The sequence below is a fragment of the Apteryx rowi genome, unplaced genomic scaffold (genome assembly GCF_003343035.1).
Source record: "Apteryx rowi isolate R43461 unplaced genomic scaffold, aptRow1 scaffold_350, whole genome shotgun sequence".
Taxonomy (NCBI): Eukaryota; Metazoa; Chordata; class Aves; order Apterygiformes; family Apterygidae; genus Apteryx; species Apteryx rowi.
Genome location: NW_020449975.1, coordinates 232060 through 259740, shown reverse-complemented (window position 1 = coordinate 259740; position 27681 = coordinate 232060). Strand labels below are relative to the sequence as shown.

General features: G+C 35.6%; 1 protein-coding gene across 2 annotated transcripts in view; it reads left to right on the top strand.

The window, feature by feature from the left end:
- Positions 1 to 27260, top strand: part of RPGR (retinitis pigmentosa GTPase regulator) — a 68413-nt gene extending 41153 nt beyond the window's left edge. Inside the window, exons 14-17 of one of the 2 annotated variants that reach the window (XM_026072797.1) lie at positions 19957 to 20238; positions 20451 to 20490; positions 21794 to 21882; positions 25012 to 27260. In XM_026072797.1, coding sequence (XP_025928582.1) covers positions 19957 to 20238; positions 20451 to 20490; positions 21794 to 21882; positions 25012 to 25236 — 636 coding nt within the window. In that variant the 3' untranslated portion in view covers positions 25237 to 27260. Of the gene's footprint in view, positions 1 to 17895; positions 19045 to 19956; positions 20239 to 20450; positions 20491 to 21793; positions 21883 to 25011 lie in introns of those variants that run through there. The other variant, XM_026072798.1, reaches the window with a different exon arrangement.
- The last annotated feature ends 421 nt before the right edge of the window (positions 27261 to 27681 follow it).

Genomic DNA, 27681 nt, shown 5'->3' with positions numbered 1-27681 from the left:
ACATCGTACCTGCTTTTCAGTACTTTGCTATATTTCATTATCATTTCATTTTATATTTAAAAAATGATTCTGCTGAATTTGTTCAATAAGTGCAAAATTTAAAGCAGAAAGACAACAGATTTTTAAGCATATTGTAAAAAGCATAACACTGAGTGCATCAGAAGAAGGTTTCCCTAGGGAAAAGATGGAGGAAGGTTTAAGATTTCCTTCTTTCCTTCTGTTAGCACTGCCTCACACATTGCATGTGCTGTAGCTTATGGGATGTGACAGTGGCTGCATAGTTCTTCTCCCATTCACATTGAGTGCTTGGACTGTGGAAAAGGAATAGTACCTTTACTATAAACAGAAATTTCATTTTTCTAATACATGCACTTTTAAACTCATTTCATTAGAAAGATTCCACCTTTTGTGCCACCTTTTAGTTCCATCACAGAAATTGTTTCTTTTCTTGTTCAGATGTTTATATAGTCTTTTTCTTTTGCTGTCATTTAAGTTGTCCTTAATGTTTTCCTTCTTTTTTTTTTTTAATTTTCTGCTTCTCATGTGGAATAGAAGAACAATAAAAATATGAAACTGAAAAGAGATGGTAAGGGTGGGATGAAAAGCATTGATTTTAATTTCATGCAGGAGGGTTCAAAATTAGACTCTGTTTCTATACAAAAGCAGTCTTCACTTTCAGAGTCATTGGGACAATATGTAGACTTAGAAAAAAGTAGTGCCTTTGTAGGGAAGCCTGTGACTGACAAAAAAACCGTGAAAGGTAAATATGAGCAGGCACAAAGCGTTGGTACTTTGAAAAGCGTTTTTCAACAAATTGTTAGGGACAAATGCAAACTAGTGAAAAGGAAAAAAGAATATTCAGAAAATCCTGAATCTGTCAAACAGGAAATAACTTATGATCTTTCCAGTGAAAAACAAATTCTGACTGAAAAAACAAATTCTTCCTATAAAAAGCCAAAAGTTGTTAAATCTAAGCAATCCCTTAAAACAGATGTACTTCCTTCTGCGTGCAGTGATCAGCCCCAGACTTGTTTAGTTGTACAAAAATACAATCTTGTTAAAAAGCAAGGAAGTAAAGAAGCAGTAGAACGTGAAAACAAAACAAAGGATGGAATTGAAAAAGCTGATAAATATGAAAGAATATCTGTCAGAGAGGAAGAAAGTAATGAAGAACAGAGGGAGTTTAAAAAAAAGGATCAATTTTTGAAACAAGTAGCTGTAACTATGTCATCATCTTCAAGTGAGGAAAGCAGTAATGAACTTGCAAAATACATGCTTAAGAGTAGGGAAAAAAAAGAGGACTACTATGAAGGCGAGGATACCCAGAAGGCAACAAAAGCAGTGGAAAATGTGAAAGATTTGGATGTGCAAGAAGAAGATAGTGAGACTGAAGAGAAGCAAACTACAAATAATGAAAAAGAATATGTAGAAGAGACTGATATAAAAAGTCTGAATGAGGAAGAAACAAACTCTGAAGCTAAATCTGTTGAAGGCAGACAGGTAGAAGTTAAAAATGAAGAGGAATCTAACCAAGAGCAAGAGAGTGAAGACAGTGAAAAGACTGAAAGTGAAAAAGAAAAACTGGATGAAAAAGTTGACAGTGAAGTTGAATTAGGGGAGGAAGAAGAAGAGAGTGAGGTCAAAAAAAGTACAGACAGAGACTTTTCAGAAGAAAGAGATGAAGATGAAAAGGAAAAAGATAGTGGAGAAGAAAATGAAAGAGATGAATCACAGGTTGAAAGAGACAGTGAGAATGAGGATGCAGAAGAGGTGGAAGAGAATCATCAAGAAGGATATGGCAATGAGCAGGGAGATGAGGAAGGTAGGTTTATAGAGGAAGAAGAAATACTGAATGAGGGACAAGAGGATATTGAGAAGGAGGAGTATGCAGAAGAGGAACAAATGGAAAAAGAAAAAGAGGAACAAGTTAAAAGTGAAGGAAGGGATGAAAGTGAGGAAGAAAGAGAAGACAGAGAGATGGAGGAAGAAAAAGAGTCAGAGGCAGAGCAGGAGGGAGAAGATGAGAAGGAAAATGAAGAAAGGGAAGAAAGAGAGGATGAAGGAGACAAAGAGGTTGAAGAGGAAGAGTTAGAGGAAGTATTGGCAGGGAGGGAAGAAGAGATATCGGAAGAGGAACAGGAAGAGGAAGATGCAAATGAAACTAAAGAGGAGGTGCAGAAGGATGGAATAGAAGAGGAAGAAGAGGAAGATAGGGAGGATGAAGTGGAAGAGGAAGGAGAAGAAGAGGAGGAGGAGGACGGAGAGGAAGCAATAGAGGTAGAAACAGAAGAGGCGGAGGGGGAAGGAGAAGATGAAAACAGGGAAGAAGAGAAAGGGGAAAAGGAAGAAGGAAAAGAGGGAAAAGAGAAAGAAGAAGAGGGAGAAGGGGAGGAAGCAGAAGGAGAAGAGGAAGTGGAGGAAGAAGGGGAAGAGGGAGTGGAGGAAGAAGGGGAAGAGGGAGAAGAAGAAGGGGAAGAGGGAGTGGAGGAAGAAGGGGAAGAGGGAGAAGAAGAAGAGGAAGAGGGAGAGGAGGAAGAAGAGGAGGAAGAAGAAGGAGAAGAGGGAGAGGAGGAAGAGGGAGAGGAAGAAGAAGAAGAGGAAAAAGAAGAGGAGGAAGAAGAGGAAAAGGGAGAGGAGGAAGAAGAGGAAAAGGGAGAGGAGGAAGAAGGGGAGGAGGAGGAAAAAACAAAACATAAAAAAAAGGTTGATAGCAATAAGCTTCCACAAAAGAAAAGCAAAAACAGCAGGAAGCCAAAGAAGACAGAAAGTACTGCTGTACCAAACAGCTCTAAACAAAAAATGAAATCCAAACACTGTGTAGCAAATGGAGTACATAATTCACAGCAATTTTGGAACAATGTGTTACCTCATTATTTAACACTGAAGTAGCAGAGTCTACTGGAGATGCATTTTAAGCATCAGCATCAGAATGCTTTAGAACTGTTTTAGATTGATTTTTATTACTTGAAAAATTATTTTAAAATGTAGTCAAAATATATTACTTGCTTTAAGTGCAAATTTCTTGAAAAGGACTGGAGAAAATATTTAGATTTGGGAAGCTTTTATGAGATAAAAAATGATATAAAATGTTGATACAGTCATTTATACAGTCATCTTTATCATATACAACACTGTTACAGATTAAAAATAATTGCTGAGGTAAAACATGTTTGCCTCTAATTAAATTATAATTTCATGCTGACAACATAAAATGTGCATTGTAACAGTGTAATCTTCTTTGCCTTTGAATCAAATTTCTTAAGGTAATACATCAGTTTTGGTTACAGTATAACTAACTTGTTAATGATGTGTCTCATCTGAAAGGAGTATCAGTAAATCATGAAAAATACATATTTTAAAATTTGGTATCACTCCATATTCTTTCCTCCCACTTTTCCACTGTTCATATATAAGATAAGATGTTTGTTTGAGTATTCAGAGTAAATTAAAGAAAGGACAAGTTGCCAAATTTATGTGGGTCAGTAGATGGGAGGTAAATGTAAATGTAGGCATTGGTTAATTGGGGTTTGGGCTTTTTCAAAGGCCTTGAGGTAGACTTCTTGTTTTAGTGTCAGCACACAATTATGTGCAAAAAAGATGAACACGTCTCTCAGAATCTGTGCTAGATTGCATTACAGTCAGAATCCACTTAGTGATAATTTTTGACTATTACATTTGGTTCTTAGACATAATTAATTTAAGAGCTTAAAATATACACCAATAAAACATTATTTACTTGTGTATATTCTGCAATACAGAAGAGATTCAGTATTTGCCCATGGAAGGCTGTTACATGCATCTTTCTTTAGTCATCTGTCTCTAAGGCTGCCAAGGAGGGGAATATATTTTGCTGCTGCGTGAAGTATATATGTGTTTTCGGGATCAGGGCCTCAGCTTCTCCTCGTGGGAGGAGATTGGTGTCTTTCATTCCTAAAAGTCACATCAGTGATCTCCAGGAAGAAGATAATGTAGTAAACCAAGAAGCTAGATGAAGTAGAAGAGTAACTGGCATGAAAGTCTAAACTTTTTGAAAAAGAGTGTTTAATATTTCTGTTTCCTTAAAATATATAAAAAATGAAGTTATTTTCTTAATAGAAACAAATCTTGCAAATTGTTTTTAATATGAATTTGTGACTTTTAAAGATACTGCATTACTGCTATAGTGGTTGAACTGACAAAAGAAGGGATATGGACTCTTTTGTCATTCATCATTATTATTTTAATACTGTGCTGATGGGTGGTCTAAGAAAATTTCTTAAACAGATCTCAGTATCGGCATTCTCTGGAAAAATAATTATTTAAATCCTATTTGAAAATGAGGACAAGAGAAGAAAGAAATCAAAATGAGTAAATGCCACTCAATAAAAATGTTAATAGAATCAAAACTTATATTGAGATTATAAAACATTTTTAAATGTTGTTTTGTAAGATACTGACATTAAAATACCTTTGACACAATGTCTCCAGAATTTATTTTCTAGAAAGGCTACAGTAGATCAGTAGTTTACCAGTAGATTCTAGTCCAACTCAACCCTTCCTTGCTCAGTCACCCCTTCCATTCACCACATTTGAAAGGTAAGATCACTTTCAGTCACATGCTATATGGCATAACTCTAGCAAATCTAGTTAGTCTAGTGACTAGTGACTAGCATTTTGTCACAGTGAAATTAGTTTCAGGCTTTGGATTGTTCTGGAACACATTATCTTGACATCAGCATGTGTAAATCTTGGAAAAGGGTAAGTATCCTGATACTCTGAGAGCGCGGAATATTTTGTTAAATGCACTTCCTGAGAAAACAGCTCTCTCTAATAATGGAGTCCCTATTTCTTTTACAAAAGTACTGCTTTAGCACGGAACCGCTAGGACAATATTTACTTCTGACGCTAAGTAGAGCTAAGCTGTGCTATCTTATCTTTCTTAGGAAAGATTAGGATGTTACTGTGATTAAACTTAGAGTAATTTTGAAGGGTAATTTTGTAGGCCTGAAACTGTGTTTCTTGGATATGACATCTTAATTAATTGTGATTCTCTCCAGTCTTGAAAGAAAACTGTGCTGTAATTCTAATAGAAAAAAAAATCTATTATTTCTTAATAAAAAAATTTGAGAGAGAGAGGGAAGGAAAAAGTGAAAGCACTGTGAAGCCAGTGATCTCAGGTTACACATGGGAATGCCTCTTCATTTATTGCTTGACTGTAACTTTTAATCTAAAACCTTAGGTAAATGGGGACCATTTGTTGTTTCTGTTATACCCTGCACCGGTAGCATAAGGCTTCCCAAGAGAGGAGCGAAGCTAAGTTATGGGCAACTCCTTTCCTTTCTTCTGTCTGGATAAGCGTTTGTCAAAGTGAGAACTGATTTTATTTTGCTTTGTGAATCATTCCTGTGGTGGGGGAAGGGCAGAACATTGCTGCAGCGCTTCTAAGAGTTTTGCACAGAATCATTACATAAACTGTACACTGTGCCAACGCTTCTGGGCTTTGGGGGGACTTTAGAACTCCATTAGCATAACTAGAGTGGAATTTTATTGAGTTTGACTCATACTGCTTTATAAAGTTAGGAACTTGTGATTTTATGGAAATTCAGAACGGACTTGATATTTATTATGGGATACAAAAAGATTTATGTGCAGTACTTAAGCAACATGGCAGAAGTAGAGAAAAAAGCGGTAGAGAAAAAATCCTGCAATGGGGCAAGAAAACAACAGATGTAGTGTTCAGACCAAATGTCTATCTGGACCAATATCTTGTTTCTGCCAGTGTCTGCTAGGGAATGCCTGGTAAAAAACACAAGAATAGAGCAAACCTGTAGCAATACTTCTTATATGCAATTGCTTGGCCTTCAATAATATGTGATTCAGAAGATGTATCTGTTGTATTTATAGCCATTTTTCTTCCATGAACTTCTTTCAGTCACTTTTTGAACCCATGGAAGGGTTTAGCATCCGAAACGTATTTTGGCAAACAGTCTTAGATTAGCCTACATCCTGTTTGAAGAAGTAACTTTTTTTTGTCTTGAATCTGTCCTTTGTTAGTTTCATTTGATGCCTCCAGATTCTGGTATTAGTAGAGAAAAAGAACTCAATTGTCACAGGGAAAAACTGCTCAACTCATGTGGTTTAAATCAAACCAGGACTGAAGTGGCTTATTGATTTATTAATAACAGTTAACCAGGATTCAATGAGCTACATTTTCAAGAGCAATTTCGGCAATAGAGCAGATAACAACAATACTAGAAACTTACACAGCATTAATGAACACCTACAAATGTGGGAGCACCCTTGCACAGCTGATCCCAGAAGTACTCATCCCCACGTCACATACTCACACGCTCACACACACACTGGCATATAATTACATATACACATACCCTTTCTCCCAGGAGGTCCAGGGGGTGCGGGTGTGTTATTTGCACACACCTCCTGTGAGAGAGGAGGGCACTCTAGGTTTATGTATACCCAGGCTGCTTCCTTTAATCTGCTAATCCACATGCTGGTGAAAAAGCACTCCATAACTTCACGAACACACAGAAGGTGCGGGTCTCTTACTTGTTGCAGTTCATACTGTTAGTCGACTAGTTGAAACACAGGTGTCCGGCAGGGAGGCTGCTCTGTCAGGCCGAGATGGAAGTGACAATGCCAACTGGGCAATTTCTGGCGGTCTCAAACACAGTTTTGACTGCTACCCTGTTCCCACTTCTCCCCACTACTGTCACAAATTTTCATGCTTTTATACTTCTTTTCAGGCTGACTCCTTGATTTAGTATACTTTGTCATTGGTAGTTTCCTTTTTAGGTTTCTCGATTTGGGAGCAAAAGACCTCTAAAGCTTTTGGTGTTCAACCTGCACACACTATTTATACTCACAGTCCTGTCTGACCAGCTATTGTTATCCAGGCCACATTACCAAGTGGCAAAGTGTGCCATGCAGATTTCCCCACAGTGATTTTATAGACCTCTCTATTTCCCACAGTCCTCTTTTTTATTGCCAAAGATTCATCAGACAAAAGCTGTTCCCTACTTCCAATAATTCTTGAGGCCCTTCTTACAACAGCCTTTTTAAGATGGGGGATCAGAAGTTGGTTAGTATTCCAAAGACAGGTGCATCATGGATTTAAACAGCAGCATAGTGACATTCTGTATTTTGTTTTCTTATTCTTTTCTTAATAATTTTCTGTTCACTTACTTGACCCCTACTGATCATTACACCATAGCATGCTCAGCTGTAATGTCAAGATACTGTTTTACAACAGTACTAACACTTCAAGGTCCACCACTGTGTATGTGAAGTAAGGATTGTGGATTATTTTACATTTATCCACACTGAATTTTATCGCTCAGTCACTTTATATACTCCCTCTGCAACATTTCATAATCAGCTGTTGTCTTTACCACTTCTTTTCCAGAAGTCTTTTAGAATATGTTGAATAGGATAACTCTTCTCTCATACTTGAAAAATTTCAACAGTTAATGGTTGTCATCTTGTTGTCTGAAAATATCAAGCTGTTTATTGAGATAATAGTTCTCTTTGCATAACTGATGCTGAATAACAAAAATGTCTTTCTCCAAACTACAGAAAATGTCTCGTTTTGATCTGATATTTTTTCTTTCTGATTTCTTACCTGGGTAGGTACGTTTTTATTCTTATTATTAGAAGGGGGCCTGTAGGAATCATGCAGAAAAGGACATTTAGTTTTTGTTTACATGTTTGTTTGTTTCTTCTCTTTAGCTTCTCTTAGCTAAAAGATAACTTTTAGCTTACTTTGATCATACATGACACTACATTCCTGATCTTAACTCTTGGAATAGCAAACAATATTTTATTTTTATTAATTGAATTTGTGGTGTGAATCTAGTCATTCAACAAAAACATTGTCAAATACTCTTTTTAATACAAAAGAGAGATTAAAGGCAGGGTGTCTTACTAATGCAGTCTGACTTTTTGCTTAGTCCATATTATATGGGCAAGTCACCTGGATACTCATTTCTATTGTAAAGAAACTAAGGTGTATACTACGATACTAAGGTCCATGCTCCAATCTTTTTCTGGTTTTGTTTTACTGAGAAGTCCATAAGTTTCTGTCTACTCTTAAAATATCAGACAACTTCTCCGTAAGTGGCATTTCAACAAAAGACTTCAAAGCCTCTATTCAAGAAAAACTGTATTAGACTTTGGCCAAGCGTTGATGCAATCACTTAAATCTGCACTCATTCTGAGTTGTTTTTGTTGAGGCCTAATGATGTTGGGTTCCTAACTTCCATTGAAATCTTACAAAATTTTCAATCTCTGTAACTTTATCTGTGAAATGGGAGCTTTAAGAGCCATGCTGCTATAAGAAATCTCAGAAATACTGTGGTTATATGAACCAGAAGAAGCTATGATGAAGTGCTAGTTTGGGCACATTTGAAAATTTGTCAGGAATCTAGTTCTTCTGTTTCAGTGGAATGTCAGCTCTAGGGGCTCGCACTAGCCTTTAGCAGTCCATATGGTCATTATATGGACCTGGTCATTATAAATCTCTTTCCCCCTATTAATTCACAGTACATATATGAAGTTACTGAGATGAAATGAAATATACAATATGAATACAATATAAGGCTGGATCTATGAACTGTGACCTCACCTGAACTTCTGTGTATTGTCTTTAGTTTTAAAATGAGTATTACGGGAAAATATCCTGATATTTGTTACCACAAGAAATGCAGCATAAAATGTTATCCATCATCTACTGAAGTCAGTAGCAACATTTACATTGATCTCATTGTTTGCAAAATCAAGCTCAGAAATAAGAAAATCTGAAAAAAGAATATGATCAGATCTGTAGATTGCAACACACTACATAGTAGCTGGCATAAAAGAGCAAATTCTCAGCTCATTTCTAAATGTGCAATGCAAATATATGGCAGTGTTTAGTTCTGTAGCATTCTATGAGCAACTGAGCCAATATTTTGCTTGCAAAACTGGCAAACACATAGTTTCATCCTCAGTTAAGTTCTGACTGTATTCTTGGTCTGATCTGAAGTCACTTACTGAGCTTATAATATGTTTATACAATTTTCATATGTTTTAATGAGCAGAGGGAGAGATTTACATTTGCATATTGAAGAGATTTTGTTGAGATATCTTTGACTTCAGAAAATTGCACTGCTGAGAGCTACAGAAGCTTTTTTTTTCTGTTGCAAAAATACAAAACAAGTACACTTAATCACTGTCTTTTTTAAGGATTTGTGATAGTTCCCATTGCTTCTTTGCTTGGCAACCTCTAATTTAAATAAATATTAACAGAATTATTTCAAAGTAAAACTCAAAAACCCATACTTGTAGTTATTAACATTTTTATTATTGGGGTCCTGAGTTGTCAAGCATACTGAGATTTGCCATTCTGGCTTTCATAAATGTCCCAGCATTGGGCCAGTCATTACAGACATGTCAGACATGACTCTTTGCTCTTTCTGTCATTGCATGATACGTGGGTTGCAGGGCAATCTGCTGGAATGTCCCAAGTTTAACGTTCCAGATTTAGACCTTTATAATTTGTAATGAGTGCCCCACCTTTCACCCAGAATTGCCTATGTAGTTTGTGAGAAATGTAAAGTATTTGTGGTTCCGGATTGAGAGTGTCACTGATAGCTGTAGGTGCTAAACAAAGGTAGCTCTAAGCACAATTTTACAGTAAACAAAGCCTTTATCTGCAGCTACACCTGAAAGGATATAGAGCAAAGTAGTACTGAAGAGGAGTATTTCCCAGTTCTTGTGTACCAATAAATAATTATAAAATAAAAGAGACTGTGCTGTGCTCTTCAACTGGAAACTCAACAATAACCATCAATCTAGCATGAGTTTGGGACTGTGAGCCACACTGACAGAGGCTGGTTTTCCTACAGGAGGCTTAAAATATTTACTTTTGTTTTACCCAGCATTTAGCCAAGGCACAAAACACTTCTCTCAATTAGAAAAACCGCAGCAGAATAACTGCAAAATTTAAATTCTCTTATAAGGCACTTCATTGTCACCTTGGGGCGAAGGGGAGAGAAAAACAAAGAAAAACTGCATGTGTCCTGTACAGAGAGAACAGAAAGAAGATGAGATATATTTTAAATCAGACCATCAAATAGCTGGGATAGAACTTTTGAAAGTACCAGCATGACCTGGGAGAAAATTGCATGTGGAAGTTGGTAGGACTTGTGTTACTGCGTTGGGTGTGCCTTGAAAAATCTACCCATGCACAAAAAGCTACAAGATGAGAATGGGTTTAAACATTGTTGGTGGTTTGTACAGAAATTGACATTTTTGCATTAACGTATTTTCAAGCTGAGAATCTCTCCTGAGTCCTGGAGACTGTGGAGATTTCAGTAGTGACCCATGCGGCATCCATTTCAAGATTATATGAAGAACAGAGAGTCGTGAAGAACCTTCCTGTGCGCTGTGCAGTTGTGAAAATTTGCCTTGACCATACTTTTATATAAGCACTGAATAGTAAATAGCATGGCTACAGTAGGATTTCAACAGAAAGGATTGTATCTTGGAGAGACTTGTAGTACTCAGACCTATGTGCCACAATAAAAACAGAAAATAGTGACTGTCATCATTCACTTGGAAATGAGTGTGAGCTGCATGACAAACTCCAGATATTAAAACTTCCTTCTATAAGACTTTGGAAAAAAATGCACAAACTGCATCCAAATGTGGACTAATATTCCCAAGTTAGTTTTCCTCCTCCTCTGTTAGCATTAAGAATTCATTTTATATGCAGCATAATATCTTCCAGAGACACACTAAATTTTTGAGATGATATCAACGTATTCTGATTTGGAGTTGCTCATTATATTTCAGCTGTTTTGCTTAAGTACCCAGGAGTTCTTTTGGTATGCCATTTCCAAATGCCTGAAGATTAAAAGGTGTTTATGTTACTATGTAAAGTAGTTCATAAGAGATTATATTTGATATAAATATTCTTCAGCTTGTTTTGTGATGCTTCACAAAACACATTAAAAATACTTTCTACTTCTGTAGGGGTTTTTTTTCTTTTTACCTTGGAAATTAACATTATCTATTGATTCTTAAAGGCAAGCAGACTTTGGGGGAGAAGATACAATTTTGCTTATGAAAGCCACAGTGCATCTGAGCTGTTTCAGATGTTGATTCATCTTCAGTATAAATAATAAAAAACCTTTCTGGTTTGCTAGAGAAAGAGTATCCTTTAGGTATCTCTTAAATTGTTTTTGTGGTGAGACAGATTAAGTTGAAATCTAAAAGAAACCTGAAAGTACAAACACTGTCTATTTTTAAAATGTAGTTTTATAATACAATTTTATACATTGTTAAGTAGCTGTTTAAACTCAAACAAGAATTCAGAGGTATATCTTTCTTTAGGTACACTTACAGCAATGAACTGGCAAGCCACAGAATAATTACAGCAAAGCCAACTGAAATAATCTTCAAGATAAGGGCACCAAAAATGATCATCTAGCACCATGTACTAAAAATAACTGTACTCTCTGAATGACACCCCAAATCTTGATTAGTCAGTGGAATTAGGTTAATTCTCTTAATGCAAAGCAGGTGTACTGCCAGCCTGTGACGAATGTGCAGACAGATCTGTGAAGCTTATAGGTCCTCATGTCTGGCTTTCAGTAAACAAAACATATTGCTTAGTAAAGTACTGGCATAAGGAGACTTTGGAACACAACCATGAAAAATGAGTCAATCAGTTTCTACTTCTTTGCGTTTAACTATATTTTTACAGCTATTTTTTCACTATTTTATTCCAGTTATCTCAAAGTGACACCATCCTGCTGGAGGACGCAATTGTAGTATCACAAGTACTGTTGTGGTAAATAGTCAGCAAGTATTCATGGTAATCAGTGAATCACTATGTGGGCATCTACTACTTTGAAATGTTTTCTCACATCATTATTAACAAGAAGACATAACTATCTTTAAAGTTCAATTTTTGCTTGACAGGTAGCTAAAGAAACTCATGTCTGACATAAAAATTACTTTCAGTTGCTTGAATCTTTGCACAGTGTGCATTAGATTATGAGTTCAGCATTTCATTAGTACACCAGGATACTTACATGACAGCAGGAGAGCCGAAAAGTGTTTCAAGCCTACAGTATTAAGGGACTGTTACAAGTATCAGATAATCCATGTTGAGTGCTCTTGACATAGAATTATACAATTAGCAAAGCAATATAACCTAATAGAATTACTAAAAGTGTGATAAAATCCTGTGTCTCAGCTCTGTCACTGTCTTGTGTCCAAGAAGTTGTCCCCAGAGGCAATCATTCATCATATAAACGCAATTAATAGACAAAGAACTTTTAAGCCATAGTTTTAGACGAGCTCTCAAAGATGGTGACCTGACCCAATAGTTGACTTAAATGGTTCCATAATTTTTGCTGTTCCATAATTTCTGCTTGTTTTTCCATCACTGAGCACTAGTGGGACATCATTAAATGTTGTATTCTTGATAACTTGAATGATGTTTGCCTATACACAACCAACATTAGCAAAACTTCAGAAGTACCAAGAATACTTAAGAGCCTGAGTTTCACTGAAAGCTACTTTTAAAAATGGATCCTTAGTCTAACCACTTTTTACTATCTTGTGTATGTTTATATGTTTTTACGCTGTCTTATTGTCAGCCTAGACTGGAAGCCTGAAGGTCTGAACTTCTAAGGCTTATTTCTGTACAGTCAGAGATTGATTCCCTTTACCAACATGATCCCAGCTATTGCAGTTGGCCTCTTTAAGTTTGCTGTACTTTATTGTGGCACCATCAGTATATTGCACTCAAATCTGATTTTTTTCTGAGCTGACTGCTATAAAACATCGGAATGCGCCTGACATTTTTGTAGCCTAATAGAGCACAGTATATCTTAATGGGGTATTTCATACAGTTTCCACAGAAAATGGAGGGAGGCACCAGGGGATGACAGTAATGAGAACATGTGGCAACATAAACTACTGTATATGCTATATTATATACTGTAAACATACTGTAGTATGCACATGATCAGCAGGCTTCCGGTCTCTCTCTGCATTAATTTTATAGTGAAATAAAATGAATAACAAGTTTTGTTTATTTTACTCACAGATGTTAACTTCTAGACAACGTTTGTCAATTGACTCTACTTTTTACTGAAAATTCTTTTGAATGCATTCAGTTGAGCTTTTCTCTTTGTCTCCATGAAAATATATAAGGAAAGCCTAGTTTAGCATGTTGACTGCTTTACTGCTTGTAACTGAAAGAATAAGCTTTTAAGTCTCATCTGAGTACTTATGTCTTTGAATTTTGTCAGTCAACAAACTGAACAGCCTTTTCTTTAATAATTGAAGTGAAAGATACTTCTCCAAAGGTTAGAGTAGCTGCACTAGTAACTTTACTGTATTAATAGTTGCAAAATGAAAGCCCAGTTCAAATTCCTGATGACAAGTGGCTAACAGTATAGGGCTTTTAAGTTGTTAAGTTGTTTAACTGTAACTCCCAAGGAAGAAATTATAAGATATGTATCTTAGCATTATTAAGAGTTTTGTAAAGCAGTATTTCAGGTCACTCCTCATTAGAGAACTTGATGTCATGACAAGATCAACATCAACTGAATGTTACATGCCTATCCATCCTTATCGATCAACCCACAAAGGGTAAACAGGGATTTTTTTTTCTCCCACCTATATGTAAAGTCATGGTTAATATTGTTATTTAAAATGCTGTATTAGTAAAGTATTAACACAGTGCATTTCCCAGCATAGACAAATCAAGAGGGGCATTGACATGCAGTAGTATTTTGGAAAACAAAATGATAGCTAGTGGATAATTCCTCTAGCTATTCCTCTTCAGTCCTGCATCTACAAAGAAGGATGGTATGTAGTAGTTGTCTGCAAAGGGAGCGTTGTTCACTCCCATATGACGGCATCGTGTGTCGCAGCCCGTTGGCCAACTTCCTTAGAGCTGATACATTGTCTTGTACTTCATAGTGAAAGTCCTACTAGATATGTATTCTGTTCAGTTGTTGTTGAGGAGTGTAAGTGAGCCATGAGATGCTTTGGGGCATCTAAAGGTAGTAGGCTGGACAGGTAATGGGAGGAATCCGTTCCTTGCGTGATTAAAAACTCAGCTAAGCAATTGCTAATTCATGGCTGCTTGTCAAAAGAAGGCCAAGGAAGAAGCGCATAGCTTACTGCTTCATTCTCAGCTTTCTTTGATAATCTTCTCCATGGATTATTAACAGTCTCTGGGGCAACTTGAAACAGAAGTGTCCTTTCTGTAAATCCAGATCTTCCCAGAACTCTCCATTTCTGAGTAGTACATATAGTAATTACAGATTTCTTTTCATCACCGTGTTTTCACAACATTTTAAAAAGATCTGCAACTAAATATATTTCCTTGGTCATTTTGAGATTTTCTTTCCTAAAAACATAAATCAGTGATATCAAACAAAAAATATTTTGATTTCTTGAGAAGGCTTGGAACAACACCATCAGTCTTCCCTTCTGAAATGGTAGCTATGGACAGTCAGCCTGCAAGAGCTCAGTTCCCAGCAAGTATGCAGGAGGGATTCACAGTGAAGCAGTTCAGGCTATATAGAGAAATGTGCTCCTACTTGCCATTCGGACATGGTCTGCAATAAGACATGTCAGCAAGCTTCAGTGAGATTGTCTGTCAGCCAGAGCATGACACCAGGTCAGACTTAAAGGTGTGGAACAGAGTGTAATTTTTTTTCTCTCTCTTCTGTAAGCATAAGACTACATTTTTACAGAGCATTCAGTAAAGAAACATCTTTTGTAATTAATCTGCCTGAAAAAAAGCCTGCTGCAGCCATTTTAGCAGAAGACATTGTCATACCCACTGAGGCAATACTTTTGCCAAAACTTTAGGCAAATACAGTCATTGGTCCCCTAAAACTAAGATACAGCAAATTTAGCCTTAAGAATGTCTTGTTATGAAGCCCTAGGTTCACAGGGAAATCAGTGTAAATGCATGTAAAAATTAAACAGAAACAGTAATACAAGATCTGTACAGTCGGTTAAGTCTGCAAAGTCATCTTCTCAGGACTGATGTTTCATTGTAGTGATTTATATGTACAAAATTTTAAAGGTTGTTTCATAGTACCAACAATTTTTCTGTTCTTGAAGAAACTGGAATCTCAGGCTAAAATGAAAACCTTTTCAAATATTTGCTTATCTGTTCTTTATTACTGTTGACTTCATGTGTATGACTTTGGGCATGTCAGCCCTTCTGTGTCTCCATTTTAGAAGTGGTACTATTGAAGTTATCCTTACAACATTATCTTTCTATGATTATGGCATATGAAATGGAATATGAAAATAAATCTCCTAAAATGTGATCAGGAAGAATAATGCAGAGATTGCTCTGGATTAAATGTTTGTTTTAATTAGTAGAGGCCAGATGCTTCATTTTTTCAAATAAAAAGGATACCTGTAATATGATCTCATCATGTTCGCTACCATTGGAAGAACTCTCCAAAACATGGCTTTAAATGGCCAAGTGAAATAGACAGTAACAAAATGGTGGTATCTGAGTTATCATTCAAAACAAGTTGTTTTAGAAGATGAAAAGATAAGGTGAGAGCAGGAGACACCTGTGTCTAAGTCAATGGAAATGTGGTCAGTTTGGAAAGCTAATCAATTTAATAACAGCAGGTGTCTTCTTTAGAGTGAGATTAGTAGCTCTCTTAACTCCACTGATTGTTTTGTTTAGGTGCATGACTCAGTTGCCTAAACATACACATCTAGTGTCACTTCAGGTGTTGTGGAGTATCCTGCATGGCCATGAGCTGGGGTTCAGAACATTTCAGATCTCCGTAAAGCCCATGTAAGGATGTCTCAGATTCCATGGGCATCTTGAGTAGCACTAAACATGGAATCCCACCCAAGATCTCCATTAACTGCAATGGCAGCTTATGCTCTATCTCATATATAGATGCCTATGTTTAGATACCTTTGTTTAGATTAATAAGAAAAGTCATCTTTATGATAGAATCCAAACCTGATTAGGAAATAGATATGCAAGTTCACTGTAAGCAGAACCTACAGAGTATTATAATAGAAATTCAACCATTGTGCATCTGTAAAAGAGCAGTGATTTTTGTAGGCATAAGAATTTTACGTATGTTCTGTAAGTTCTATAAGGCTATTGTAGGATCTTGTGTACAATTTCTGAAATGCTATAGCTATGTTGACATGGATGATATCACACTGATGATTGTGCTCTGCTTTTTTATTCAAGTATTGTATATATGTGTCCACCTGGTTCCACTTACCACAGTGTTAAGCCTGTCCGCGTGACAGGCAAATTCTGTAGTGCTGACAGTAAATTCTTTACTTTGCTAAAACATTGTTTTATTCTTAGAATAACACTGTTCTAAGCCCAGCTAATAAATACTAGCTTTACCAAGAAGCAGGAGAAAAGTCTCTTTGGCTATTATACTATGACACCTTTCCTAGCCATTTTGAGCATTTATTTCTGGTGACATTTTCACCAAATTTAAAAAAAAAAAAAAAAAAAGTGTTTTTCCCTCCTATCTTTGTTACTTGCATTAGATTATGCTTCTAGGAAGTTTGTGTATGTTCTGGCTTTCTTGATTACCTTTGGTAGATTTACCTGCCAGCTTAATGAGAATTAAAGACCACTGTTCATCTTCAGAGACATTATTATCTGCGTAAGAGAAATGGTTTTGAAAGCAAATAAGCCTTCCTTTTTCAGATTATATTTTGAATATTTAGATGAGGAGGAAAGCAGTTTCCAGTAGATAGAAAGTTGGAAACTGAGTGTAACTTGAAATTAGGCTAGAAGTTTAGGTCATTTTTAAGATTGGACTAAGTAATTGAAAAGGTGGGGATTGGAAGACCTTTTTTCACATTCGTTTGACTTTGGGCACTAATTTTCATGTGAACATGTTATGACCCTTTCACTGTATGATTAGAAGTTGTTCCTTACTCAGAACTCAAATCCTAACTACTTTTATTGCCCACACTATATGGAACATCAGTATTGTTATTAATTGCTTGACCAATATTTCCTATCAGCAGAGCTACAGATATTTGCATGTGCTTAATAAGTGAGATAAAGTATTTTCAGTAGTTCAAAGCTGGACTAAACTGTTCTTTTAGATATAGCTGTCTTTACTTTATGCTGCATTTTGTAGATGCATGTTGCATAGTGTATTGCCCCACAAATCCTTAAATTTCTTCCAGTGTGAAATGGCTAGGTTGAATCCCTTCCCTAGTTAATAAGTGTACTCAATGTCTGTGAAGACTATCTAATCAGAAGGAACCAAAAATAGAAAATTCTGTCTTTCTCAGAGATGGTCATTCTAAGAAATTCTATGTCAATCTGATACTGTCTTGGAAGACTGAATGGAGTCTTATCTCTTATCCAGAGGAGCTGTTTTTGCATTTTTTGCAAACACATAAAATCCAGTGCATGTGTTATCTCTGAACACCTCCGTATTAGATATTACAGTGCACTCGAAGTGGTACCATTTAAGCCTACATGTGGGCCATACCAATGGTAAATAATACCACTTCCAAAGGAGTTTAAATGAAAATATTTTCAGTTTTTATTGTTCATTGTTCCTTAGCTACACTGATATGAAAGAAGCAACCTTTTCTCAGTCCCTAGGTGAAAGAATTGTTTGGTTTTGCTTTCCATTATAGATGCCTGAATATATTAGATAAAAATCAAGTGTGCAGAGTTTGTCATATTTAGCTTCATAATGCATTTTCTCACTAAAACTAAAAATTTTTCAAAAAATGTTCACATCCTTCTTGAAAAGGGCCTTTTTGGGTCCCCACTGTGCTAGGCTACAGAAGGAACTTTCTACCTATGGCATGTGGTGATTTATGCTTTTATTTCATTCCTAAAATTTCTAGAGCCTAGCTGGAAATAAACCATACTACCAGGATACTTTCATTTTTCCAGGTATGCTCTCTAGTGTCAGTGTGTGGTTGATGTGTGCCTGTATAGCTTAAATTCCATCCTGGATTTATCTTTGCAGCTAGCCCATTTTCACAAGAATTCTCAGAATGTAGCATGTTCTCCCCAGATATTAGACGTTGAAGGGGAAACTGATACAGAATTGTGCAGCTCATGTGCTTTCTACTTTTACACGTGGAAACAGGAAGATCAGTGTATGGATCATGGGAGTTCACATTAAGTTACAGACACTTCTTTGAGGTGAAAAGATCTGTACAGCCATTAACCCTTGCTGTTTCACCACAGGCAGAATTATTGTTGTGAAAGCATTCTTCTTCCCCAACTTGTAAAAAGTAAATCATGCAGTTGCAAAGCATTTAAACTTAGCATATCAAAATATATCAAAATTTTACACTCTACTAGTGTTAACATGAGCTAACTCACTGTGACCTCGGAGAACTATAGAGAACTCCCATAAACTCTGCTGCACGTGTTGGTATGCACAGTGCAGCTTTTCATCCTGGGTTTAAAAATCTGGTCCTTGAAGCTGGGAAGGGCACCAGAAAAGCCTGTGAACAATGGGGAAAAGAGAACAATGAAAGTGGTGAAAGCTGAATGACTGTGGTGTCATTAAGATTCTTAGTTATAGATGTGCTGTTGGGCTTAAAGTGGTAGAAAGTTTCTTGAAACCTGCCAATGTCTGAGTTCTAGCTAAGTCCCAGATAAACTTTGCTACATAGTTAACTCACCCAGAAAACTGCAGGCCAGGAAAAACCTCGTCTATTAAGCTTTTACATGCCGTTGACGTTCTTGACTAAAAAGCCTTGTGTTCCAACCTCTAGAAACACGAGCTTGAGGTCTCTGCTTGAGCAGCAAGTTACCTTCTGATGAGCTAAGAGTACACAGGAAAAGAGTCATAGTGGAGCCAAAAAAAGAGCAAAAAAGCAAAAAAGCAAGAGGGAGTAAGGAAAGAATTGACTAAAGATAGGAGAGAGACAGCACTTGGACCTGAGTATACAGTGAAGGTTTCCCAAATAAGACCCATTCCTCCACCACACTTTCAAAAGAGCATGCCAGTCATTCTCACCAGTTCCCAATATGACTTAGGCTGCAGTTGAACAGAAATGTTTTGTTGTTCAGGTTTCTCTAATACAAAATATTGCTTGAATGTCTATATTTCTATCAATCATAGAATAAAAGCATCAGAATGCAAAAATGTAATAGTACACCTGGGCACTCTGTTGCAATGATGAACAGCAGGGTTTACCCAATTTGACATCAGCAGTCCATCTTGGAAGTTTGGTTTAGGCCCTTACATTTCTGCAACGGAATGCTTCTATATAAAATGTATTTCATACTGTTAGAAATAGCATAAATAGCATAGCACTGGCAATCTGATTGAATAGAGTCATAAGTATATAATTGATCTCTTTTGCTACATATTTTTTCAAAAATAGCATTTGTACATTTTTTTTATTTCATAAAACTCCTGGCTATTTTATTTTACTATGTGGAAGTTTTATCCTAGGCTGAAATCAACTATAATTCAAATTATAGTGTCTATATTGAATCAGAGCATTGTATCTGGTATTGTTTTATTAATTTTGTTGAGAAATAGACTTTAATAATTATTTTTCAGTGTCAGTTATTACTGGGCTTGTTACTTACGCATATTTGAAATATTTAAATAAAAGTATTTTGCTTACAAAAAATGTTTGTTTTCATTTTTTATCCGTTAAGAAGGCATGTATTATCAGAACATAAAAGTCAGCTTCATTCCTAATGTTCACTGGAGTTCTATTTGTTTTAAATCTATAGTATTAAAACAAGAGACCTTGCATAAGGACTCCTCTCTTTGTCCTTATTCTATCTACTCCTTGAAATATTTTCTTTTGAATTTTCTTGTTCATAGTCAAATTATGAAGGGAAAAGGTATGGTGAACTGTTCAGGGTGAGGACTGTAATATCATTGTGCAGCATATGAGTTTCAAAATTATTTTTTGTCCATCTTATCAAAGGAAAAAAACTTGTCTGGAGATGAAGAGACAGATGATGATGATGTAGAAGAAGAAGAAGAACTAGAAGAAGAAGGAGAAGAAGAAGAAGAGGAAGAAGAAGAAAGAGAAGGAGAAGAAGAAGAAGGAGGAGAAGAAGAGGAAGAAGAAGAAGAAGAAGAAGAAGCAGCAGCAGAAAAAATAGACAAAGAAGAGGAAATGGAGGAAAAATATGAAAAAGAGAAACATCATAGTAAAACACCTGAGGGAGAGAAAAACAGTAATACCACACTGGAAACTGTAGAGGTAAAAGCATGTACTCCTTTTAAATTGTTGCTGTACTGTGAAGAATTTAGCTTTACAGCTTACATTAATATATGTGTAGCTATCTTGGAAATGCAAAGTTGTTTGGCATGGCTTTGGAAGAGGGAGGAACGCATATATGGATATTAATAGTTAAATTTTTATTTTTTTAACGAGTTTGAAAGTAGGGATGTCATTGTTTTGTTTCTTTACAGAGAGAAGAGACTACTCAGAAAGAGACTATCATTCAGCAAGGTAAGAACACAATTCCTTAGAATTGGACCATTAGAGACATTGTAAAAACAAATAAAACATTTCAAACGATAAAACTTTTCTAAAGTATCTGTTATATAAATGCTGAATAATACAGTTATTGCCATTAGTTGGTAAAGCAGTGTTTGAGAGATGAAATTAGGGAGTTAAAAAACATTACTAATTTTTAATGATTTGAAAGAAAAAAAATCTATTTTCAGTTATGTATTGGGAGAAGTGCGTGAGAGACTTTCTCTTAGCAGGATTATGCTTCACTTACTAAGAGCAGTTCTAGTTGTGAGGTGACAAACTAATAGCAATTGGGCTATCTGTCAAGCAACTTTAAGTGCCATGTTTCTTCAACAGAGAAGCCTTTTCCATCCCTTTCAGCTGACATTGCCTCATTGCTTTCACAAATAGATTATTTTAGATGAAACACGGTAATTTCTGAATGTTGTTCAGAGATGCTGAAGATGTGATCCTAGATGTTGCTTGTAGTTTTGATGATAGTTTGAGTGAATTATATATTCCTTTAGAAAAGCTAAGGCATGCATCAGTGCCCTCTGTGCAAGACAGGTCGAAAATACTTCTTTATTTTAGAAATTCTAAAATAAGCTATAATTAGTCTTCTGAAAGAAAAAAAATGAATATAGTATAAAATAAAAGACCACTCCCTTTAGTAATGAAGAAGCTATGCCATTTATCTCCAATTTTATAATGGAAATAGCTTGTCTAGAATGGATCCTTAAATATTTTTCCATCATCCAGTGATTTGGAAGTTTTAATACTAAGTCCTAAATTTATATCATTCCTGCAGGGAGTATAGGAAAATTTAAACACATGAACATCAACCCAGATGGAAAGCTTTTCCTTTCCCAGAATTGTTTCTGTGGAATAAAGATTCATGCTGAACCATAACTCTTGCCCTAAAAGTCAGCTTTTCCAAATTAGGATATACTTTCAAAATTAGTGTGCAAGACATTCTGTCTTCTGTCAACAAGAAGAAACTATGAGTGTCCTAGTCAAAGCATTTTATATCTTGCCATTGCCATAAGTGTTTGTTCTGTTCTTGAAAATCGAGCATCTGGAGAATAATATAGGGGCATTATAAATAGAGATTGAAAAAAAACCCTCTTGTCAGGATTTGGCTGGGCATCAAGTTGAACTGAATATTCTGATTGCTTTTTTTTAAGATCTACACTTTATTTATTGACTTTTTCTTCAAAAATAATTAGAAGAACAATTTTTTCTGTTCCTCTTTGCAAGAATCAGAAGGAAGTTAATATAAAGGTTTATATTATTATAGAGGAAGAAAGCACTGACACTCGCACTGTGAACAATTCTTCAGAGAACACTGATGACAGAATAGTTGGAAGAATAGTTAGGAGAAAAAAGGTACGTGGTCTCGTTTTTCCTTCTAATTTTACTGGTGACCAAGAAGGCAGTCACTTACTGAAACTGAAGAAAATATCAAAATTTACCTGATCTGTATAAACATTGAAACTACTGAGCAACCTGTTCCTTCTGTTTAAAATTAGAATTTATTTTGAAAATTATAATTTATTTTGTGATATTCCTGTAAGTTACTGTGGAAGGGTGTTCATTATTGTGCACTATCCAGGGATCAGAATGAACCAATTTGTGATCCTGATATTAGAAACTTGTATATTCAACATATATAGCAACATTTTTCTGACAGAGACTGTCAGACATGTAGGTTGTTGAGTATTTCAGAATTCCACTCTTTTCCTTTGAAATTACAGAGTGCCATGTAACATTAGATCTGCCACATACTTCCCAACTCTTTGACTCCAAAATGTAGATGAAGGATAGGTTCACTTAAGGGAAGAAGAGGAAAAATCCATATGGAAAGCATCACGAGCCATTATAACGTTAATGGAACTGAATAGCAGAATGTTGGGATATTGCCTACAGAGGTATCTAAATGTCATAGTAGTGTTACCAACTGTGGCATAAATCATGATGTCATAAGGTTGTTTGGATCTGACCCAGGAATAATCCACTGTAATAGATAATCTCTTTAGTTTAATATAATTTCAGAGTATACCAACATTCAATTAAAAATAGCTGCCATATGGGAAAAGGCCAGATTTCTCATATCTTAATATGTCTGAAGGTGAGACTGCAGCTACAAGCTGCTCTCTCCATCAGATTTTCTCTTCTTTGACTGTTCTTTACAATGCCTTTAATGTAACAGACAGTGGACCAGAAGGTCAATGGCAAAGTCTTTCGGGGGAAGGAACAAAGATGTGAATTGTTCAGTGGCACAGAAAAAAACTCCATTTCAGAAGTGTACAATTCTACTGCCAGTGTAGGCAAAGAGATCTATTAGGGCTGTGTGGCACGGCTTCAGGTGGTAGGAGTAAATATGTGCCTTACATGTGACCAACAGACATTCTTCTCATGCAGCCCAAATTACATCTACCCATCATCCACAAAACGTGAGTTGAGCTGTATGCATGTCCAGCACATATCTGTGTGTGCACCTGTCATACCACCAGCATCCATTTGTGACCTGACTGGACTCCGGGAGTAAGACAGGGCCACATGACTGTTCTGGTCACTGCCTTGATTTAGGAGATGAGAGAATGATGCTGCCCATTTGCAAAGAGGTATGAGAATAGATAGGAACACACACACACACACACAAATTGTTACAAATTTAGCCAGGACAAAATGCTTCCAAGGATGGCAGAATTCCCACTGACTTCAGTGCATCCCTTCTTACAAAAATCTAAAATCTCCTCTCAAAATAGAAACGTTAATAAAGAAAAATACAGCAATGTACCTGGGATGTGACACACAATACAGACTGAAGGGAGAAAGAGAGCAGCCTGTTAATAGTTATCACCCTAATCTCCCACACACTTACTTGCCATCTATATATTTGTGATATCTTCTGATTAAACATCAGATCATGTGAGGGAGAAATAATGTAAGGTTGAAAATAAAGCTAAATTCTATTTCATAAGAGGGAACATAAATGTAACAGTAGGCAAAATTAGAATCATGATTAACACAGAGCATTAGTATCTGTTTTAAGTATTGTTTTCTTACAGTAAAAGCAACTAACTGTTTTTGTGAAACTATAAAAGGTTAAGAGGCAATTTTATTACTATAATCTCTCATTAGACTGTAAAAATACTTACACATGCAATATGTTTGCCTTACTAAAAAAAGACTTTTGCTAATACATTGCACTCTGATGAAGTCTGTAGTAGGCAATTCTCTAAGACACATATACATAGTTGAAAATTTTGCAATGAAAGAAATAACAACTGAATAAAAATAAATAAGATATTACTATAATTAATTTTAAAGTAAATAACATCACTTCTGGTGTTTTAAATAACTTAACTGCTGTTCCCAGAGTTTTTTCTATTGCTCTTAAAGAATAACCATGACATGCGTGATCCTTTAATATACAGAAATCCTTTGCTATAAAAAGATTAGTTAAGGAGTTTTAATTTATTTTAAAAAAAAAGGACTATTTAGTTTATGTAACTGATGGTTGGATTAGTTTGGCTTCTCCTGAAGGCAAGCGTAAGAGTCAGTTTCCAGATTTTCATACATTGCTTTTATTAGCTTAATGAGAGTATTTTTGAACAATGAATGGCTACTATCTATTCAGATGGGTTAGCAAGACTAGATAAAAATTTGCTCTATTAAAATAAATCATAGTACTTCTGTCTGTAGAAGCGAGCTAAAGCCAATTATTATCTGTTCGTGTATCGCATGCCCACAAGAGAGAGGTTGTTAATCACATCAAGTTTTATTGAGGTGAAAAGTTAGGAGTTGATTCCTATGGGACATTATCTAGATAAGCTTTCCACCATATTTCCCTCTAAAAGTAGCAGCTGAGCTAGTTGACATGGTGTTTATTTCCAACATGCATTGACTTAAATAGTATATTGAGGAGTACCTCATATGGAATTTTTTACAGGTTTGGGACCCAAAGGCTTTTCATGCCAGAGACAGGCTGCTATTTCCTATCAAACAAAGACCTTAAAGCATCACTTTAACTTTGAGCATGCGTGTAGTCTCATGGACATAAAAATGTATTGTAATTAACTTTAATGGAACTACACACATGTTTAAAATGAAGTATACAAAGCATTTACTGCTTTGGGGCTCTGCAGGTCTCAGTCTATACTTTTGGATCTTGCCTTAGATTCTTGTTTGAAAGAAATGCAAGTAATTTTGCATAACTTACATTACTTAGTAGAAAATGTACATTATGTAATTAGACAAAATACAATCATTTTAACTTCTCTTGTTCATTTGTGCTCTTTTGCAACATTTAAGTTACAAAGATTGCAGAAGAATGTTTTTCATTAATTTTTTTAATAGTCATGTTGTTTTGGAAAAATGATTTATTTTACCAAAATTTGTGACCTAAGTTGATTTTGGTATATACCAAAGGCTTTGCATTGTTGTTTTTTTTAAATAATGAATTCCACAACTAATTCTTTGGTGCATGTTATTTATCTTTTCTTACTTCAGTTTTCCCTGTTTAAACGAAAGCCACTGACAGGCCAGAAGAATGTATGTAACAGCAAGGAAGATGGATCTGGAAAGCTGTTCCAGAGTGAACAAGAAAAAGGAAAGGAAGATTTATCTGGTGAAGACAGTAAAGATGAAAATCAGAATCATACTTTGGAGAATTCCAAGGAGACTGTGACTAACCAGGACAGAAAAATGAAATCTTCTACTTGTATACTACTCTAACACTGTTATAATATGTAAGAAGGTGACAGTCTTAAAGCACATTGCGATTTATACTTGAAAACAATTATGACTTACTAGAGCTGTAGATGATTGCTTTTTTAACTGACTTGATTGCTGTGATTTTAAACATGAAGACCGTTTTCTTGGTATTTATTGGTAATTTTAATAATTACAATTGATATGCTTATCCAAGTCTTGCTGGAGTGCTGTGGCCTTAACTGTTCGGTGTTGTAAAACAAAATATATTTTTTTATGTGAAAAGTTGGATACAGGCATTTCATGTTTTTTGGTAAATAACTTTATTATACATTTCAGTCTACAGGGTACCACTTTCAGTATGATATTAGAGCAAAACTATAAATATCTGCTGTAACATATTGTTTGCTTTAAAAAACTAGGTAAGAATATTGTTTTGAATTCACAATTTAAACAGGGTATGCAGTTACTTAGAAATACATATGCCTCCTTCTGTTTTGACTTTTAGAAAAATAGCAATAAAACTCCAAAGTATTTAACATGTAGGCCCTGATTCGAGAAGTTACTTAAGGATGTGTCTAATTTCATACGTGACAGTAGCTCTATTGGAAACAGACCTAACAGTGATGTAAATATTTACTTAAGTATCTTGCCAAATTGGGACTTGCAGAAACCTTTCATTGCTGAGAGATGCTGAATGCCTTCAGTCCTGCTGAAATCAGTGCAAGCTGATGGGACTTTCTCCTCACAGAGTAAGTCCCCGTAAAAACTGGACATCCTTACTGTTGTTTCAGCTGTGTTATAACCCCTTGTTCTTTGAACACCCATACCTTAATCAGTCTCTAGTGAAGCTTTTAGTATAGGAAAAGACTGGGATCATGTATACAAAGAAATTTATTTTTAAAAGAGATGATGATGCCTATTTAAACAAGAAAAGAATTCTTTAGCCTGAAGAATTAAATCGCTTCATGATGGTTTTTCTGTGTTTCTGTTTTTAGCTTAGGAAAAAGGCTTGTGGGAAAACAGGATTATTGCAACAGCTCACTTACTGCCGTTGCCTGTTTTCTACCTAAAGTTAAAATCCTTTGTGAAATTGAGATTAGTTACTATGGAATACATTGATATTACAAGTAGATTACGAGCTAAATATCCATGGTTTTCTCAGGCAAGCTGGCTTTTCTTCAGATGAAGACTGAGCAGCAGGAGTATGAATCCCATTAGCAGTAAAGATGAGCAAAATGTTTGTTTTTAGAATTAGTCCAAGAAGCAGAAGTGACAAATGCACTATTCTAATTACCAGTGTTCCCTTTGAATAAGACTGGATTTCCAAAAATTCAGTCTAGATAAATAAGAAATATAAAGACATCTGCTTATGTCCCAACCATGATAAATCTGATCTAAAGTCTGTTTGCCACTTACTAAAATACACTTAAGTTTTATGAATACACAAGCTCTAGCACTAAATATAAAATCAAGAATTTATGAGAATCTGTGTACTTTTCAAAATACTTTACAAGGGACAGATGATTTTTACAGAAAACCTAGGAAAATGTTATTTAATTTCACTGACATATGAACACATTTTAATTTGCCTTTGGTCATGTTTTGCCTTTGATTTATCAATTTTTTTTCCTAATTTCAGGATTGCTTAAGTATTATATAACATAGTCACAAGTGTCTAGAGTTATATTTGACCTAGAAGTTGATCCAGCTGAACACTCTGTCCCTATAAGTGTGGCAGGTGCCCAGATTCTTTCATGGGGCCGCCTCTGTGCTGCAGTAGGCATCATATTAAAAACCTGGATGCTGGGGTCATCCTTTGCCAGAGTTAAGATCTTTTTGTTTTGATCTGTTATTTTTCTTTGGGCTACTCCAAGTTCTGCAGATGAGTTTTACATGAGCTATTTTTATTCTGCCAGTGTGCTTTATATTTACATGTCTTCCTATTTTCTGGAATGCACATTTAGTTTCTGTTCTGCTTGGATACTGTTGTGAATAGGAAAGAAGTGGAAAAGGAGAAATAAAGTAAATGGTATCCTCATTAATTTAAATAAAAGTTTTACATTCTTTTTAAAAGGAAGGAGACTCAATCACAGAAGTTGTTACCATAGGGAAAATTTCTTTATTCTAAATGTGAGTTGATTTAGTGAAAAATGTTGCTTTAGAGTGGGAGTTGCCCTTAAAGCTAATGCTACAAAGATTACATACCCGATTCTAAACTGATGTACATCAAAGCAGTTTCAGGGATTTGTATGTTTATCTGGTCCACACACTTTCCTCAGGGAGAAGCAGGAGCAAATAAATCCATTTAATGTCTTCTTACATGCCTTCCTCAGTAATAAAAAAGAGTATAGTTACAAGTTCAAGAAAACAAATTGCATGTTCATGTGTACTAAGTTAAAACATTTTTTTAACAAGTTCACAATTCATATGATAAAAATGTAAGGGTTTTTTATTAAAAGGCTTTCG